The sequence below is a fragment of the Guyanagaster necrorhizus genome, assembly GCF_019112545.1.
Source record: "Guyanagaster necrorhizus MCA 3950 unplaced genomic scaffold BT62scaffold_41, whole genome shotgun sequence".
Classification (NCBI taxonomy): domain Eukaryota; kingdom Fungi; phylum Basidiomycota; class Agaricomycetes; order Agaricales; family Physalacriaceae; genus Guyanagaster; species Guyanagaster necrorhizus.
The window spans coordinates 203,168-220,247 of NW_025064920.1; the positions used below are offsets into that span (position 1 = coordinate 203,168).

Genomic DNA, 17,080 nt, shown 5'->3' on the forward strand with positions numbered 1-17,080 from the left:
TGTCCAGATTTCAAACTCATACTTGGTGTTCATGAGATAATAGTGCCATTTGTTTAAGGTAGTCATAATAGCCAGTAACTTTTTGTCATAGATTTCATAGTTGTGCTCTGTTGTAAATAGTGCCTTAGACAAATATGCTATGGATTTCTATTGCCTGCTCTGCTCCTGACTGAGAATGGCTCCAAGAGCCTCTTCCAATGCATCAGCTTCTACCTTGAATTTTCTATTGTTGATCAGAATAGCAAGGATCATGTCTGAGCAGATCTGGTGTTTGATCTCTTAGAATGCTTGTTCCTGTATGTCTTCTCACTTCCACTTGGCATTCTTGATGAGTTTGGTCAGTAGAAAAGCTATCTTACTGTAGCCTTTGATAAAGCATTGATAGAAGTTTGCAAATCCTAAAAAGAATTGCAACTCTTGTTTCTTGATAAGGATTGGCTATTCTTGTACTTCTGCTGTTTTCACTGGATTCATTCACAGCCTTCCTTCTGAGATGATGAGGCCAAGATACTCTGTTTTGAGAGTTTCAAATTCGCATTTTTCTGGTTTGAGATACAATTTGTTCTCTCATAGTATCTGTAGTACTTGCCACATGATCTTACAGTGTTCCTGGAGTATTTTCAAGAAGATCATTATATCATCTAGATAGATAGTGATCCTTCTTTGGATGATTAGGTCTCAGAATATATTATTTATCATCATCTGAAAAGTGATAAGTGAATTTGTAGATCCAAAAAACATTACCAGCAGCTTAAACAACTCTTGATTAGTTTGAAATGCTGCTTTTCACTCATCTCCTTCCTTGATCTGGATATTATTATACCCCCATCATACATCTAGTTTGATGAAATACCAAATGCCTGACAGTTTATTGATAAGCTCTGAAATAAGTGGGAGTGGATATTGATTCTTGATTGTCAGATTATTCAGCTTTTGATAGTCTTATACAGGTTTTAGTTTTCTATCCTTCTTTTTGACAAAAAAAAAGAGTGGAACCATAGAGATTTGGATACTTGGATTCTTCCACTGATCAAGTTCTCATTAGGAAACTTGTCTAGCTCTTCTTGCTCTGTCTGCTTGAGCAGATATATCTTGCAGTCCAGGTTGATATCAGCACTAGAGATCAGCTTGATTGCATGGCTCTAAGACTTTTATAGCAGTAATTCATTGAAGTTTTCTTTACTGAAGATATCATGATAGTCTTTATAATGTTCAGAGACCATTTCTTCAAATGACTTCTTTGGCTTTTTCATGTAAGTTTTAGCTGCTAACTCATTGGACATAGTTTTATTGCCTATATCTCTATAGCAGGCTGGAAGTCTACTATCAGCAGGTGGTCTTCCTTGTTTAGTTCTTTCTAGATCATATTTTCTGATCAATCCTGGTCAGGATGTGTCCACTGCTATCTGATGTGAGTGTATCCATAAAAAATAACTTCTCTGCTTTTCCAATCCATCCACAGATTGTGCTTTTTAAGCTAATCATATTTTAGGAATACTTTTTGGTTATGAAGATGAGTGATGGTAAAGTTGATCCATTTAACATGCTTATCACCTGTGGTCATTCAGAGTTTGCAGTACTCTGATATGAAGCCTCTCACATTGAGCATTCCATCAGCATTGTAGATTGAAATAGGTCTAGTGATCTTCCTTATGTTGAATCCACTTTTTTTGACAAAGTCTTTATTAATAGAGCTGCTCATACAGCCACTATCTAGAAGTGTCTTGGTGCTAACCAGTTGGTGAGTGTCTAGTGTTTTTAGTTGTATATGGATGACAGTCTTATTGTCTCCTTTTTCTTGGATGTACTTTTTGGATTGATGTAACTCTTCTATCTGTTATGATTTTTCCATCTTTTACCTGTTCTTTATTCAATTAATCCATATTTATGCTTAGTCAGAGTGGCTAACCAAGCATTTAGGATTGTGGGACTCACTTAGTCACCATAATAGGCTAAGTTGGCCATTGTCCTTTGACATATCACAATGCTCTTAACAGCAGACAATATGCTTTTATAGATGGTAATGACACTCAAGGACAAAGAGTGTAGCAATTTAGAAATACACAATTAGTAGTTATATTTTTACTTTACCTTTGAAACAGTATATAAGTAGTATAGCTCTTGCTGTAGATACCCAGCTTCAAGCTAAAGTTTATTCTTCTACCATTCTATCTTGAGCTACTTGCAATGGCCTTGAGACACAACATCATATGAACACATATAGTGAATTTGAATGGGACTGTACAAATACAATACAGCATTCATTTATCATATGTTTAGGTCATGTGTTGCTTAGACTTAACAATTAGCTCAAAGCTGATGCTTTCCTTTCCTTATGCACAATAAGCATGAAGGAAACTGAATGCCACCATTGAATACATTATTCTCTGATCTCACAGATGACTTCTTTAAGCTATTAGCTTCTATATAGAAATGCTTCTAAGCTTACTCACTATCATTCAACTTTGCCATAGATGACAATCAGTAACAGCTTGGATAGTCAGGCACTATCAAGCATTTCAGTAGGTTCAATAGATTTTATAAAATGTCACATCTGACCTCCCCTTTTGTGACATCCCTCTCTTTGTCAGAGTCTCCTTCCAGCTTGCACTTGGACCTGTATCCAAAGCTAGACCTAGCAGAGCAAATCTATGAAGCACTGAAGAAAAAGAAGAAAGGCACTGATACCCTCTCTGACTTCAGCAAACAAACAGAAGAAATGGTAACACTCAGCTCACTGAGTTCAGAAATCCATGAGTCCTGACACACTTTCCTTCAGTCTCAAACCATAAGGATGAAGATTTCCCTAGTGACTTCTTTGATGACAAGTCATCCTTTAATTCTTCCACTACCCCACTAGAGCATAGGATTGGAGACCATGCTCAGGACTCTCTTGATGCCACTTGGATGGCTCTAGGGTCCCAACACATTCTTGGATTCTGAACATGACTCCTTATATGCAACACCAAACAATAGCCTGATTCTCCAGTCTCCCAGCCTTCTCCTATCAACCTCCAGTAACCTATACCTCTCAAATTTTGACATTGGGGCCTAAAGAGATGTTGAACACATCAGACAAGAAGATTATTCCACTGCCACTCAAACAGAGTTAGAGCAACAGGACAAAGAAGAATAAGTCTGAGATACTGCTGAAGCTGCAGTAGTCTAAGCCCAAAATGCATATGAGAAGGCCTGATATGACAGACAGTACTAATGCTGCCAGCAAGAGCTTGAGGCTGCCACTTGGGGAACAGGTTCTCTAAGCTGGTATGGCCTCTGAACTGAGACTTTAGGTTTCTCTTTCTGAAAACCCAGTATATCAGCAGAAACTGATCCATGGGCAGGATCAGCTGAAGCTGTCACTCTCAGCAAAGCCACTTGAAGGGACACTTATCTCTCTGTCTCCAGAACTTCTAGCATTGCAGACACTGACACTATCTCTTCTCATTCCAAGTTCATCCTCAATGCCTACAGGCTTTGAGTCCCTCTCAATGCTCATATCTCTGACCATGATCTCTGATACTTCCTTGGAAAAAGAGTTGCAGCTCTATTCCTCAATCTGCACTTCTACAGAAACTTCTGCCAGTATTGCTGAGAATTGGAGGAACAAAGAGCATGCAGCAGCCATCAAGGAGACATAAAAATCAGTGCTGGTCAACCCATTGAGGAGTCTCCTCCTAGAGCCAGCCCCCATGAAGCTGGACCAAGTACAAAAAATAATGACCAACTCTCCCACAGTGATCAAACTCAACACCTCATCCATCTACAACCAGCCCATCAACTTCTCCATTGAGAACAGTGAGAGAGAAGTGGATGATGAGGATGAGGAAGAAGCAGACAATGAGAAAATGGAGGGGGATGTTTCTCTTGACTGGGAAAAGCTTAGAGAATATGTGAAAGAAGAAACAGATGAAGAAGTATTGTTGGAGGAGATTCAATGTGAACAGGAGAAAGAATATTTAAGGTTGTATCAGGAAGAGATGAAGTTTCTATGAAGAAATGTCAATTGGCTAAGGACTCCTCTGAGGAGAGAGTATACAATTTCAGATGACATTGAAAAAAGAGACATTTTACAGTATGCAGTGACTGAATATGCCATTAAGACTTACAACTGAACACATCTTGAAGACCAACTCAGCTGGCTTCTGCCATACAAGTCAAAATACAAGATTGAGCCAATGCTATAGTCTCCATTCATCACTCCAAAATGAGCCATGTATGTGGCTCCCTTTATATAAAGTGGCACTACCAACTATATGCATTTGATGTCTTTGGTTCAAAGTTCTGCTGCCTGGCTGGCATGATCCTGACCACAGCCAAGCAGTTGACTTGATGGATTCTGCAACCCATGGGTTGGCAAAGGAAGCTGACTCCTCAGAGGACAACCACTACTGGATAAGACTGAATCTGTTATGATTTTTTAATATTTTCTTTGCTTTAACTCCTATTCATGCTTAGTTAGAGCACCTAGCCTAGTGCTTAGAAATGAGGGATTGGCTTAGTCATCACAACAAGCTGAGTCCATCACTGTCTTCTAATATATAACAACTCTTTTGTAGACAGTAGCAATATCCAAGGACAATGAGCACAAAGACTCAGACAGACACAATAAGTAGTATTATATTTATACTGATGGACCAGCAGTATATAAGTAGGCTAGCTCTTGCTGTATATCCCCAGCTTCAAGCTAAAGTTTATTTCTTGAGCCAACTGCAAAGGCCTTAGAATACAGAACCAAATGAATGCATATAGTAAACTCAGACATGACTGTATGAAAATGATACAGCATCTGTTTATCATGTGTTCAGATCATATGTTGCTTGGGCTTAACAATTAGCTTGAAGCTTATGCTTCTCTTTCCTTATGCACAATAGCATGAAGAAAACTGAATGCCACAATCAGCTACTATAATCTTTGATCTCACAGATGACTTCTTTAAACTATTAGTGGCTATCATTGAAACACTTTTAGGTTTGCTGGCAATCATACAACTTTGCCACAGATGACAATTAATCACAGCTTGGATAGTCAGGCATTACCAGACCTTCCAACAGATACAGCAGATTCTACAAAATGTCACTCTAGACCTCTCCTTCTATGACATCTCTCCCTCTGTCTGAGTCTCCTTCTAGCCTATGCTCAGACCCATACATGAAGCCAGACCTAGTGGAATGCATTCAGAGAGCACTCAAGAAGAAGAAGGACACTGGTATCCCTCCAGACTCAGCCAATCAAGCAGCAGAAACAATGACACTTGATTCAGGGGTTTTAGGAACTTATAGGTTTTGCCAGGATTCTCTCCAGTTCTGAACCATGAGGACAAGAACCTCTTCAATGACTTCTTTGATGACAAACCATCCTCTGACTATTCCACTGCCTCAATCAAGCATAGGATTGGAGATCATGCTCAAGACTCTCTTAGTGCTGCTTAGGTGGCTCCAGGATCCCAACATGTATTGCCAGACTCAGACCACAACTCTCTCTATGCTACACCAGCCAGAAGCTCTGCCTTGTCAATCCACACTGACTATAATAGTCATGGGACCATCAATCTCTGGTCAAATGATGAAAACCCACCAGAGTGATAGAATAAAAGACTTATGACTCAAGTCAATCCAAGTGGAGGGCTTTGCACCTGTCTTAGCTCTGAAAGGGGTGCACAAACAGAATATACTGAAGAACACTCCAACAACTATTATACTGCCACCATGCTTGCAGAGTGGGCCAGAGTGAAAGCTGAAGAATAAGCCAGGATGCTGCTGAGAAAGCAGCTGACTGAGGCTTTGTTGAGTATAAAGCAGCCCAGTATAATCACCAGTTTAGATGACAACAGTGTAAGCTTGAGGCCACCACTTGGGGCTCAGGCTTCTCAAGCTGGTATGGACTCCAAGACAGAACTCTGGACTCCCCTTTCAGAGAGCCCAGTATGACAGAAAGAACCAACCTCTGAGCAGGGTCAGCAGAGGCCATCATCCCTAGCAAGGCTGCCTGATGCATCACATATCCCTCTCATCCCAGAACTTCCAGTATCACTGATATCAATACTATTCTCTCCCATTCTGAATCTGTATCCAATGCCTATAGACTTCAAGTCCCCCTCAATGCTCATGTCTCTGACCACAGTCTCAGGAGATTCTTGAGAGGAAGGGTTGCAGCACTCTTTCTTAACCTCTGATATTACTGAAACTTCTGTCAGTATTGCTGAAAACTAGAGGAGCAGAGAGCATGCAGTGGCCACTAAGGAGATAATGAGATCAGTGCTGGCTGACCTCTCAAGCAGTCTCCTCCTTGAACCAACCCTAATGAGGCCAGACCAAGCACCAGAGACAGTGACCAGTTCTCCAGTGACCATCAAGCTCCTCATCCCATCTATCTACAATCAATCTGACAACTCCCTCATCAAGGAGAATGAGAATGAGGCAGACAACAAGGACAAGGACAGCAATAAGGAAGGGGAACAGAGTATCTCTCTTGGGTGGGGAAAATTTATGGAATATGCAAAAGAGGACACAGATGAAGAAGCACTGGGGGAGGAGATTCAGTGAAACAGGAAAAAGGAGTTTTTGGTGCTGTATCAAGAAGAAACAGCATTTTTATGACAGAATACTAAGTGGCTAACATCAGACTTGGGACATAAGTATATTTATGTAGATGACATAGAACAGCAGGATATTTTACAATATTCTGCCACAGAACATGCAATCTTAACATATAACAGGAAATCCCCAGAAGACCAACTTGGCAAACTTCTAGCATATCAATCAAAGTACAACATTCATCCAATGCCATGGACCTCTTTGGTAACCCCAAAGTGGGCTGTCTACATGGCACCATTCATCTGAACTGCCAGTAGTTGATACTCATACTCCTTGCCATCCACTCAAACTATAGCATCTTGGCTCATCCATAGCTGACCACAGCTGATGACTCAGAATGCTGGATTTCAAAATTCTTGGACTGACTAAAAAAGCTGACTCCTGGGAGGGCAGCCACTATCTGATGAAGCTGAAGAGAGTAGCAAGGAACCAATAAGGGATGATTCTGAGGCCATCAAATTAGGATTTACCATATGAAATAGAGTAATTGTATGCAAGAAAGTGCCCCCTATGAAGAGTCCTGTTGCAGACAACAATTCTCTACATTTATTCCAAGGACCATCAACTGAGTGGTGATGACCTCCTTTTGACCAGTGGCCCAATCCCATGGGGGTGTTACTGGAGAACACCACTGTACTCCAGTGCAAGCCCAACTTACTCTGAAGACCCTGTCTCTTCAAGGGTGCATCTGATGATATCAATCAGTTTCTGATCAATTGCAAGCAGTGCTTCAAAGTCTATATCACTTATCTTGGAACAGACATGAACAAGGTGGCCTTCACCTCATCCTACCTTGAGAACAAAGCCAAGACCTGGTGGATCCTCATCTTGCCCAATTTCTACTCCATGATCAGGCAGCACCATTGACTGCCATCCTGGCCAGTCTTCAAGCAGCTGCAGTGCCATTGGAGCAGATATATAAGACCAAGAAAAGTAGTTAGAAAGTAGATTATCTTACTAGAGATCCTTATTCCAGCAATCCTCTCACTATAGGAATACATTTCCTCTTTTTATGAGCTAGAAGATTGGTACTGTTAGCTGTTCAGGCTGAATTATACCTGTCCAACATGCTTGTGCTCCCAACCTGCTATCCAAATGGATGTGGACTAGCTTCTTCACTGTCACAGTACACTTGGGCAGATGCTCACAGTCCATTAAGTGCATGGTTTACACACCTCCCATATCCCTTACTGGATAGAAAAGATCTTGCATAGCCAGGGTATCCTCCTCTCTTTTCAGGAAGTTCCCAAGTCTTGCACTGTCTTTATTGTTGGGTGCAAGTTCAACTTGGGACCACTGCTATGGACTGGCCTGGAGAACATTACTGGTGTTTTTGGCCAGTCAATTAGGTTCATCCTCTGTGCATGTTTTCCAATTGTCCATGCATTTTATACAATTGCTGGTCTCTTACCTAGATGAGATGATGGGTTCTTCATATTCATTTTGAGACCAGTGATTTTTTTGACTTGGGTATCGGGATATTAGGGACTTCATTTTGTTCTTAGCTCTTTCATACATCTTACATCTCATAGTTACAGTTTCCTTAGTCTTGTGCTTATGCTTGCTACTTTGCATTCTTTTATCCAGCTTGTGAATCTGGTACATAACTACCATCCACCCCTCCCTAAATAGTCATCTTTCTAGGAGAGACTGGAATCTGATCAAATTCTAAACAATGCGCAGACAAAGGTGGGATGGGTCGGCTCAGTCAGACACAGATGCTGCTGCTAGATCATTTAATAGTCCTGCTACCTCTCTGCTCACTATTCTTCCCCTTGGTCATTCTCATCGCGAGCCGCAAGCACATATACACAAATCACAAATGTCTCCGAAACGTCTTTCGTTCCCCAAGACCGAGTAACTTTCGCCTTCTTCGTGGATCATTTTCCTGGGTGTTTGCCTCCACAGCCTTTTCTCGCTCCTCGCCTTCCGGAGCCTTCACCTTGACAGGACTCGCCTTCAAAAATGCATCGCCGTCACATCGTCCAGCAGAGAAGGCCATCAGGATAGTGGACGAGGACAGGTCCACAGGAAGAGTAGGTTGAATCTGGATAGGCTGGAGTTGACGCCGCCGGAAGAATCATCTGGGATGATGGGGCCAACGTAGAAGGGTGGACTTTGTGCTGGTGCGGCGGCACCAATCGTTCTCGGCTCGGGCTTCGACGTCAGGGAGCTCGACGTCGACAGCTTGGTAGGAAATCTTTTGAGATTTAGGAAGCATTCTATTTGACAAATGCTTCGCGCCCTCTCTTGGATTAGGTTCTCCTGCGAAGCTTGCGACGTTACCATTCTCTGTACATCTACCCTTCTCACACTCGAGCGAAATTGTATCTCGGAAGGGCGTACTTAGTAACGGGGGATGCACTTTACAATGTTTCTGGAATAGATACTACTGTGGAGGTTGAGCCTGAGAGTCTCGTCAACTTCCGCTCGACGCTCTCAACTCTGAGGCCCCGCCTTCTCCTGATCATACCCTCTGCATCCTGTTCCTCATCTTCCACCATTACAACTCCTAGTTTCTCTGCCCGTGGGTGCTCGTAGAACATGTCGACAGCCGATGATTCCAACAACAGTTCGGGCTGTGCGGGATCTATGAATCGTTCTGCAATACTCGCCAGCGGGTTAGCAAGTCGAAGCTGAACGAGTTCAATGGTTGTGATTCTGTGCTTCTCCCCGCTGTCCTTTGTGACTACGATCTCCCGGGAAGATAGCATGACAGAGGACGCGGTTATTACGAGGGTAAGAAGGGCATAGGTGTAGAGTATGGCTAGCACGGTTGAGAGAGGCGCCAAAGGATACCTGCTGGCGCTCCTCAGGAGAATAGCATTGCCGCCGGCGCTCACGTCGCGTTCAAGGAGAGGCGACGCGAGGCCCATTGCGGCGTAAGACATATTTCGTGAGAGAACTGTATTGAATGTGTCTGTGGGAAGGGTGAAGGAAGTCTCGAGGGTGCTTTGTAGATAGTCAACCAGATTTTCTTGATAGGCGGAGTCAAGAGCTGCAAAGAGAGCAGATGTGGTGTTGAAGTTGGATGCGACGGGTCCGTCCACAAATGCATATTGATTGCTTCCGTTGAGAGTACTGTAGGAAAGCGAAACATTGTACGCAGTCATATTGCATGTACTCATGTACCAATATGAATACGATGATCCTAACAGGGATCTCTGATACCATCCAGGTGTATCGTCTGCGGGAAAGGCGATATTATCGTTATCGTTAGACCAATAGAAGATGACGCGCGCTCCGTATGGGTTCAGGACAGAATCAAGGGGGTAACCGCCATCTAGCGACAAAGCGTTGTTTGTCAAATTGAGCATATCAATGCGGCTAGTTGCTGAGCCGTCAACGATGCTGCTAATGTTGTATGGAGGATTGAAAGAAGGACAGTAGAGTATTGGGACAGGATCGTACTGCATGGGATCAAGTAAACAGTTGACCACGGGCTGGCAATGAGCGACGAGCCCGAAAGAATTGAATGTGAGGTTGTCGACGTTGTCTGGCATGGTGCTGGGCACAAGGATTGCCACGTCGTCGATCATGACAGTCCTTGATGTGGAACTACTGTTCCCCACGACAGCAAGTCCTTCAGTGATCATACCCACGTCACCCCATCGGTTGACAGGAGCTGAAGCGGATTCGACAGCAAAGTGCGCACAGTTGCTATAATTTTGACCATCCGTCGACAAGCTCATTTGATGTATAGATACCGTAGGACCCGGACACGCAGTGAGGTTGAGCTTTGTACCCACGGCGGGCATCCATTCTGCAGCAATTTCGGTTATGGAGGTGTGGACGAAGGTACTTGCGGTAGTGTGAAGCCATAAGTCTGCGGCACTATAGGGTCATCAGTGTTTCATCGTTTTGTTTGGCCTGGTAAACGTACGATAGAAGGTGATTCAAAGCAATGGCTAGAATGAGGATAATCAAAGCGAAAACCAAGCTAGGGGGAGCTTGTGATCTTCTTTCACGCCCACGCTTGAGATACTGCACTGTCTCGTATGCGCTGCAAAGGTTCGCCGATCCACATAATTTGACAAGCAGTCCATACTGGATTGCAGTTGGCATAGACCTTGTGTGCACTTTTTCTTGCGCAAGGATCCACATTGAGGCCAGGCGATAACCAAGCAAACCTAGAAGAAATGGTACGGTGAGAGCTACCAATTGGGCCTAAAGGAGGTTTATTATTATTTGACAGGATAAACGAAGAAATAAACTTACAGAAAGAGATGATATAGCCAAACCGTACATTGTCGTATCAAGTTTCAAAGAACCATCGTCGAGCCTTTGAGGCGCTCTTGTTCCCTCTATTGCAACAACAGCATCTAGAAAGTACGGATCTTCGCGGGGTATGTGGGATTTTACGCGGCGGGATAGAAGCCATGCCAATAGTGAGGATGCAAGTCCGGCAGTGGCAGCGAAAGTAAGGATGCCCGGAATGATGACAGCGATCGATATTCTTCTTCTACGGCCATAAGAGACGCGAGTTTGAGGTTTAGAGCTCTTATGGCTATCTAGGAGGCTAACGTCTAACGAGTCGGCGGAAGATGCGGGAACGAAACGGAGGGGAGAGTAATGGGACGGAGTCATCGTGATGCTTAGGTAGAAACTTGAAAGTCTTGTATAGATTGGGACCTATGCAGTGTTGTGATTTCTTCCCCTAAAAGATGACTATCAGCAATACATCGGTGACGCCGGTCTTTATAGATATGAAAATCATCATGAGACCGTGCGTCTAGTCGAAAGACGATAATGACCCAGGATTACGAGATTGTAAAGAGCCACGCGAATAGAAGCACGTCGACGATGGTGACCACCAGAGGAACGTCTGGCGCAGACACTGAGACCTAAAATTCGAACCAATTTTTGTTGAGCTGAAGTGCGTTGTTATGGTTTATGTAACTGGCCTGATGTCGTTAAGACGGTATCAGATCTGGAATCAACTTTGCGGGATTTCATCATCAAGTAGCGATGTCCTGATTCTGAAACGTGGGCCCACAGCTTCTGTCGCTCTGGATCTTCCAGAACCTCCACTTTGACAGTGCTAGCAGATCTCGTCTCCAATAATGCACCGCCATCACATCGTTCATAGCAATATCGGCAAATGCCGACGCTTCGCTTCCTTCCACCATCATAGCGGACGCGATGTTACCTTTGCCACTGGTGCACAGGACGACCTCATCGACACGATTTTCTTAATAGAATCTGGGAATTATCTGCTCACCTCTAGCTCCAGGATACGTGTACTGCCGAGGAGTCTGCCATTCCAAGTACTGATGGTGCATTTCCATGGTCAATAGAGTGCATCACAGATATCTTTCATCCAGTGCCGTCGATGGAGCAGTTCAAATAAGGTCTTTCAGAGCGGCGTCCCTCGATACGAGATTCAAGTGGGAGATTTTAAACGTAGTGCGCCTCTTCCTGCTGATGCACCCCTTTAAGCCATTAATTCCTCAATTTCAGAAGAATCTTCTCAGCGAATGAATGTCGGCGATCTTTACGATGTTATGGAAAGCAGAACCGAGACGTCGATGTTGGACATTCAAATGAATTACGGTGCGTTCGTTCCCACTTTTATCGCATATATGCGCCGATGCATCCAATGCAATTGTTTCAGCCTCTTCTGTTTTGCCAGACCCATTCATGTTCACGGTATATTGAGGATCAGCTCCAACCAAGAAGGGGCGAGATGTGTATACTATCGAAATAAACTCGATATTTTCTTCTCATTTTTTTTTTCCTGCGTTTGAATAGACAGCATCAACCCTGTTCTGATGGAAGAACTATTTGAACTCCAGGCTCCCTACCGGACAGCGGAGAAAAGCGAGCGGATCGACAGAACACTCTGCAAAAACCACTTGTCCGTTGGATTGATAGCGCCTCGATCATGCCTTCACATTAGCCGGGATTTTTCCATGTCCTACTGACCTCGGAAAATCTTATTATCGACCGAAAACTCGCGTCTCGGTTCGCAAACCACAGAACATCTTTACTACTACTGTTCACGAGGATCATGTAGATGAAGCTCCTGGTATAGCATGGCCATTCGCGCTGATACACGCTGAGTATTACTGAAAGTGGTGAGATGTCTTTTCCGCATTTCTGATTTGGGTAGATCAGTGGCGACGACTCCCTGCGGCCCGGAAAGTACTGACAACTACTGAAAAAGCCTTCAGAATTTGGGAAAAGCACGTAATTGTGTTTCCAATCGATAACAATGATACAGGCTCCAACTCTGTTCTTCAGTTTTGTCCAGCTCGCCACGATCTCCCTGCTTTATGCGGCCCATTCGTTTCCAGTGAGTGACCTTGGATATGCTAAATGTCGAAGAATATGGGACCCCAGCCTATCCAACAACGGCCAATTCCTCTGGATGCGATTCGCGGCACCCCCCACCGGTGCGTAGTTTGTTTCCTATGTAACATTGTTCTTAAAGTACCTCTGTTCAGGCTCTTTGAAACGGCAAGTGCCCCAGACGCCAAACTATGTTAAGAGCATACAGGACACCATTGCAAGACTACCTAGATGTCTTCAAGCTGGATCTGGCCAAGGTTCCAGTAATTCTTTTCCCGTCGGCAAAAGAGAGCCTCTTGCTACGAACTCTGAAGACTATCTCTTCTTGAAGTCGGTCATGGACATGTTCAACTGGATGTTGTGGCGGTTGTTTATCTGTTTTCAGCGTGTGCATTCCCGGGCAGCCTCGATTCTCTGGTAGAATCCCCTGTCGTGGTGTGGATACATGGAGGAGGGTATGGTTCTTTATACTTTATTGAGGGATCTATCTGAGTGCGACTACAGTTACGATACCGGTGGCGGCATTGGGTTCTTTGGCACAACAGCTCTTACAATGGGAACGACCTGGTCCGTGGAGCTGGCGGCGGAGTCGTTATCATTTAGGCTTGTTTGGATTCCTGGGGGGAGAGTTGGTGAAAGCACATGGCGCATTGAATGCCGGCCTTCGTGGCTTCTGCATGTCTGCGGTTGGGCTAGCGCTGATATTTATAAGACAGTGGATCAGCAAATTTTGCGCTTCAATGGGTCCAAAAACACATGAGCTGGCTTTTTTTTTTGCTGCATTTCTTTTTCCATCGTACTTAGCGAACGCTCGAAGATCACCAAGTCCGGTGGGCATCCAAATGAGGGATAGAAGCAGACTATCACACTGGCTTGGGAGTCTTATTCATCAGGTAGGGATTCTTTTCAACGAAACAGAAAACGGCGCTCCTGCAGTGATGACCGTTACCACTTCTGAAGACATGCTCGATCGATGCTCACAAGTGTACCGACTCCGTTTCTCGCTTTTTTTTTTGCAGTTTTGGGGAAAGTGTTGGGTCTGAGATAGGACAATCAATATCTTCGTTAAAGGTCATATATTTAGTTAGGCATGTCTGATGTGTGGCCCCAAAATACTGCACATCGACCTCGGCTGACCGCCATTGGAAGTCTAAGCTGTCAACCCCTCTTCTACGTATTAAATACGCACTGCGGCAGAAAACACTGTCCACTCTCCTACGGATCTACAATGATTTGACATGCTTCCTATGGGCCTATCATGATGAAAAGTCGCTGAGCATTTGTCGAGAGAGGTACGGAAAGTTTCCGGAACGAAGTCCAGACTGCGTTTTCCGTGACCATTGACCCGTCTTCATAAAAAATGATCGAGCTAGTATATATAATGAATCAAAAAATCAAAGTGTATCTTGTTTTCCTGCACGTGAAAATGGTAGGATTGAAGAAGATGGACCCTCTCGGATTTGAACCGAGATCATAAATCACTGATGAGTTTAGTTACGATTGCGCCAAAGGGCCCTTACTTAGCATTGTCAAAATACATAACAAGACAGGTGGTGTCTATCTATTTTTGTCCAGTAATACAGCGGCTGCCGGTACAGAGAAGCCATGTTTGAGAAGATCTAGTATAACTTGTAGTGTTTCTGTGTCGAAATGGTGAGCGCCCCGACCTCTCGCTTGTCTGCCATCCTTTCTGGCGCGAACCTTTGTCTTGTTGCTCTCGAGTCATAGAGACAAAGCATCTGAAAGGTCGGATTGATTCCATAGGTTATGCTTACCGAGCAGAGAAATGTGACACACCTATTCTGACTGTCGACGTTCGGACCGCAAGGGTGGAAGCATTCCGCCATCCCATATTGTCGCCTGCATTCACTACGAGATTCATGGGCGTATTTAGTCGAGGCGGTGCACCCACCTGGCCTTCGATCCTCATGGTGCACGAGTGTTTATCGGTACGGGTAAGCTTTAGTCCAAACTACGGTGAGATTTGGGCCACATGAAAGAGGGTATTATCACATACTTTTCAGTGCACCATACATCATCCAGAAACCCTGATCCCATCCAGATGTTCATCCGAAAGCATTTAGTCTCATCCCTGCTTGTAGGTGGCAGAGAGCATAAATGCAGATAGAGGCCTATATGCAGGAAGAGGGATTTGTGGCTTCCATCCTAAAACAAAAACAGCTGTGAGAAGAAGAAACAAGGCAAAGAAAATAGAGTACGGGAGATGCTGGCGGTTTTCAATAGACAAATATACAGCTCCTGGCCATGTCTACTAGCCAGCTACGTGCTCGGGTGACAATCACATGAGCCATTCGACAACCACTATCTTCACGGCTCCCTATGCGCGAAAAGATTCATTCGCATTGGTGGAAACCGTTTAGGGCAGCGGGGCTGTCGTTATTCGCGACTGGGAGCTTGCAGCCGCCATTGAGGGAATCATAGAAACTATACTTCTGCGTAAGTGCACAGTAGTAATAGAAAAGAACCTAAATCAAACCAGTCAAGAAATGCCAGCACATTCAATTTTCCGATGCTCACTAAGAGTGATTGCCCGACAAGGAAAGGTGGAAGGATATGGGAGTAAGGAGAAACCATAACTTCAGTCTGGACTCTTTACCACGCGCCTTCTCCTTCATCGCCATCATATCTCGCAACGATACCGTTGTGACTCTTGTGAGCAGGCCACCCCATCCCTGGCCTGGAAATTGTATGCTGCCATGGACAGCACCGAGCATTGTAAAGACAAGGGCCCGTTCACTGTAGCCCTCAATCTTGCCATCACCCATCCCCGTGGCCTTCAACTTTATTGGACCTGACCCATCCAAAGACGTACAAGCATATGCGAGCGGCAAGATCACAACTGCCCCATGACGCGGCTGCCTACGAGGACGGCTGTCAATACGACGCCACCTAATGGCGGCTTTAGAATAGTCTCTTTAAAAGACGTCACTTCCTGAATTGCATACTGAGCTGTACAAGTCCAACAGACGCAGAGATGGAGTCACCATTTTAATCTCGAGCTTGAGAGATGAGGTCCTCCATGCCTGATCTTGTCGCCAGCTTCCCCTCTTCTTCACAACTGTAAAAATGCGGACTACCTGCTCTCTTCTCAAGGGCTGTAAGGCCTTCGTTATTTCTTTTCAGAGTTTCGTATGTATGTCGCATAACTTATTAATAAATTTGAACCTCGTTCCCAGTGTATCTCTTATGAGTTTTATTCGCTCTGTCGTAGCTGTCGTACGGTGGCTCTCGAAGTCGGCATCGCATCTCATCTTTCCTTGGAACTCTTGACACTATCCGACGACGCGAGAATGGTGCATGTGCAAGCATTTAAGGCTAGCAGTACTTAATTGGCGCTTTGGTGAACGGTTCAATTCCGGCTGTTCTCATGCCGGTTGCATTGTGAAACAGTGATTTTTAACACTTTTGTGACTCTAGTGAAGGGAAGGTGTATTTGAGGGAAAAAACCATAGCCGTAAGTGGGATTATAGCAGAACGAACTGAACTTCAACTTTAAATATTGTTGGAAATCCTCGGTGATGCGCAGGGTAGACTCCAGGCTGGTAAGGCCAGAAGGTATGAACTCCTTATTCTACAGCTCCTACAGAGCTTGTATTTATACTCTCCAGACTTATATCTAGAATTTACTACAACTTTCTCTTTCTCTCGAGCTTACTCATCAACTCTCGGCATGATGCCGGATTGCTCTTTCTAGAACTTTCCAGCAAAATCCCAACAAATATAAAAGATTGAACAACCGGAAGAACAGACAGAACGACAATGATCACATGATCGTCTCCACGGTGACTATCAGGCCGCACGAGGTGATCTTGGACCATCACTTCCACGCGACAGTAGAACTGTTTCAGCGTCTCTTTCTTTCTCCTTATTTCACCTTCCAATCAGAATGGCCTGTCGAAACATGATTGTGACCAATTCACTTGACTCTCCTCTTCCTTCACACCTTGGCAGTGGGCTTGCTGTCTCTTTTTGAACACTCCTGATAATTGAAGAGCTAGAAATACTATCTACACGTTCATCGCAACAATTCGTTAAATCTGATTCTCATTCAGAAGTCCTAGACATTTTGGACTTGGTGCTTTTGACTGTTTGCATGCTACAGGTTCTTAAGTGCATATCGAAGCACACTGGTATGCTATGACCGACAGTACCATTCCGGTCTCTGATAATAA

At 44.2% G+C, this 17,080-nt stretch overlaps 4 protein-coding genes across 4 annotated transcripts; 3 read left to right on the forward strand and 1 right to left on the reverse strand.

The window, feature by feature from the left end:
* Positions 1-8,412: 8,412 nt before the first annotated feature.
* Positions 8,413-11,630, reverse strand: BT62DRAFT_997358 (uncharacterized protein; the record flags this gene model as incomplete). The annotated part of the gene is made up of 5 exons (XM_043190646.1): positions 11,501-11,630; positions 10,815-11,440; positions 10,480-10,763; positions 8,987-10,430; positions 8,413-8,652 (listed from the first exon to the last, which is right to left on the reverse strand). The coding sequence occupies exons 2-5, from the start codon at positions 11,181-11,183 to the stop codon at positions 8,413-8,415; spliced, it is 2,337 nt and encodes a 778-aa protein (XP_043034656.1). The 5' UTR covers positions 11,184-11,440; positions 11,501-11,630.
* BT62DRAFT_937400 (uncharacterized protein) lies at positions 11,558-12,359 on the forward strand. Its single transcript, XM_043187317.1, has 3 exons — positions 11,558-11,983; positions 12,036-12,149; positions 12,211-12,359. The coding sequence occupies exon 1, from the start codon at positions 11,660-11,662 to the stop codon at positions 11,891-11,893; it is 234 nt and encodes a 77-aa protein (XP_043034657.1). The 5' UTR covers positions 11,558-11,659; the 3' UTR covers positions 11,894-11,983; positions 12,036-12,149; positions 12,211-12,359.
* A 451-nt stretch (positions 12,360-12,810) lies between these two features.
* Positions 12,811-13,740, forward strand: BT62DRAFT_923562 (uncharacterized protein; the record flags this gene model as incomplete). The annotated part of the gene is made up of 5 exons (XM_043184528.1): positions 12,811-12,991; positions 13,043-13,150; positions 13,273-13,342; positions 13,392-13,454; positions 13,692-13,740. The coding sequence occupies 5 exons, from the start codon at positions 12,811-12,813 to the stop codon at positions 13,738-13,740; spliced, it is 471 nt and encodes a 156-aa protein (XP_043034658.1).
* A 797-nt stretch (positions 13,741-14,537) lies between these two features.
* BT62DRAFT_1011968 (uncharacterized protein) lies at positions 14,538-15,801 on the forward strand (the record flags this gene model as incomplete). The annotated part of the gene is made up of 5 exons (XM_043177847.1): positions 14,538-14,592; positions 14,652-14,842; positions 15,269-15,344; positions 15,569-15,594; positions 15,715-15,801. 5 exons carry the CDS (start codon positions 14,538-14,540, stop codon positions 15,799-15,801), a joined length of 435 nt encoding a protein of 144 aa, XP_043034659.1.
* Between the last annotated feature and the right edge of the window lie 1,279 nt (positions 15,802-17,080).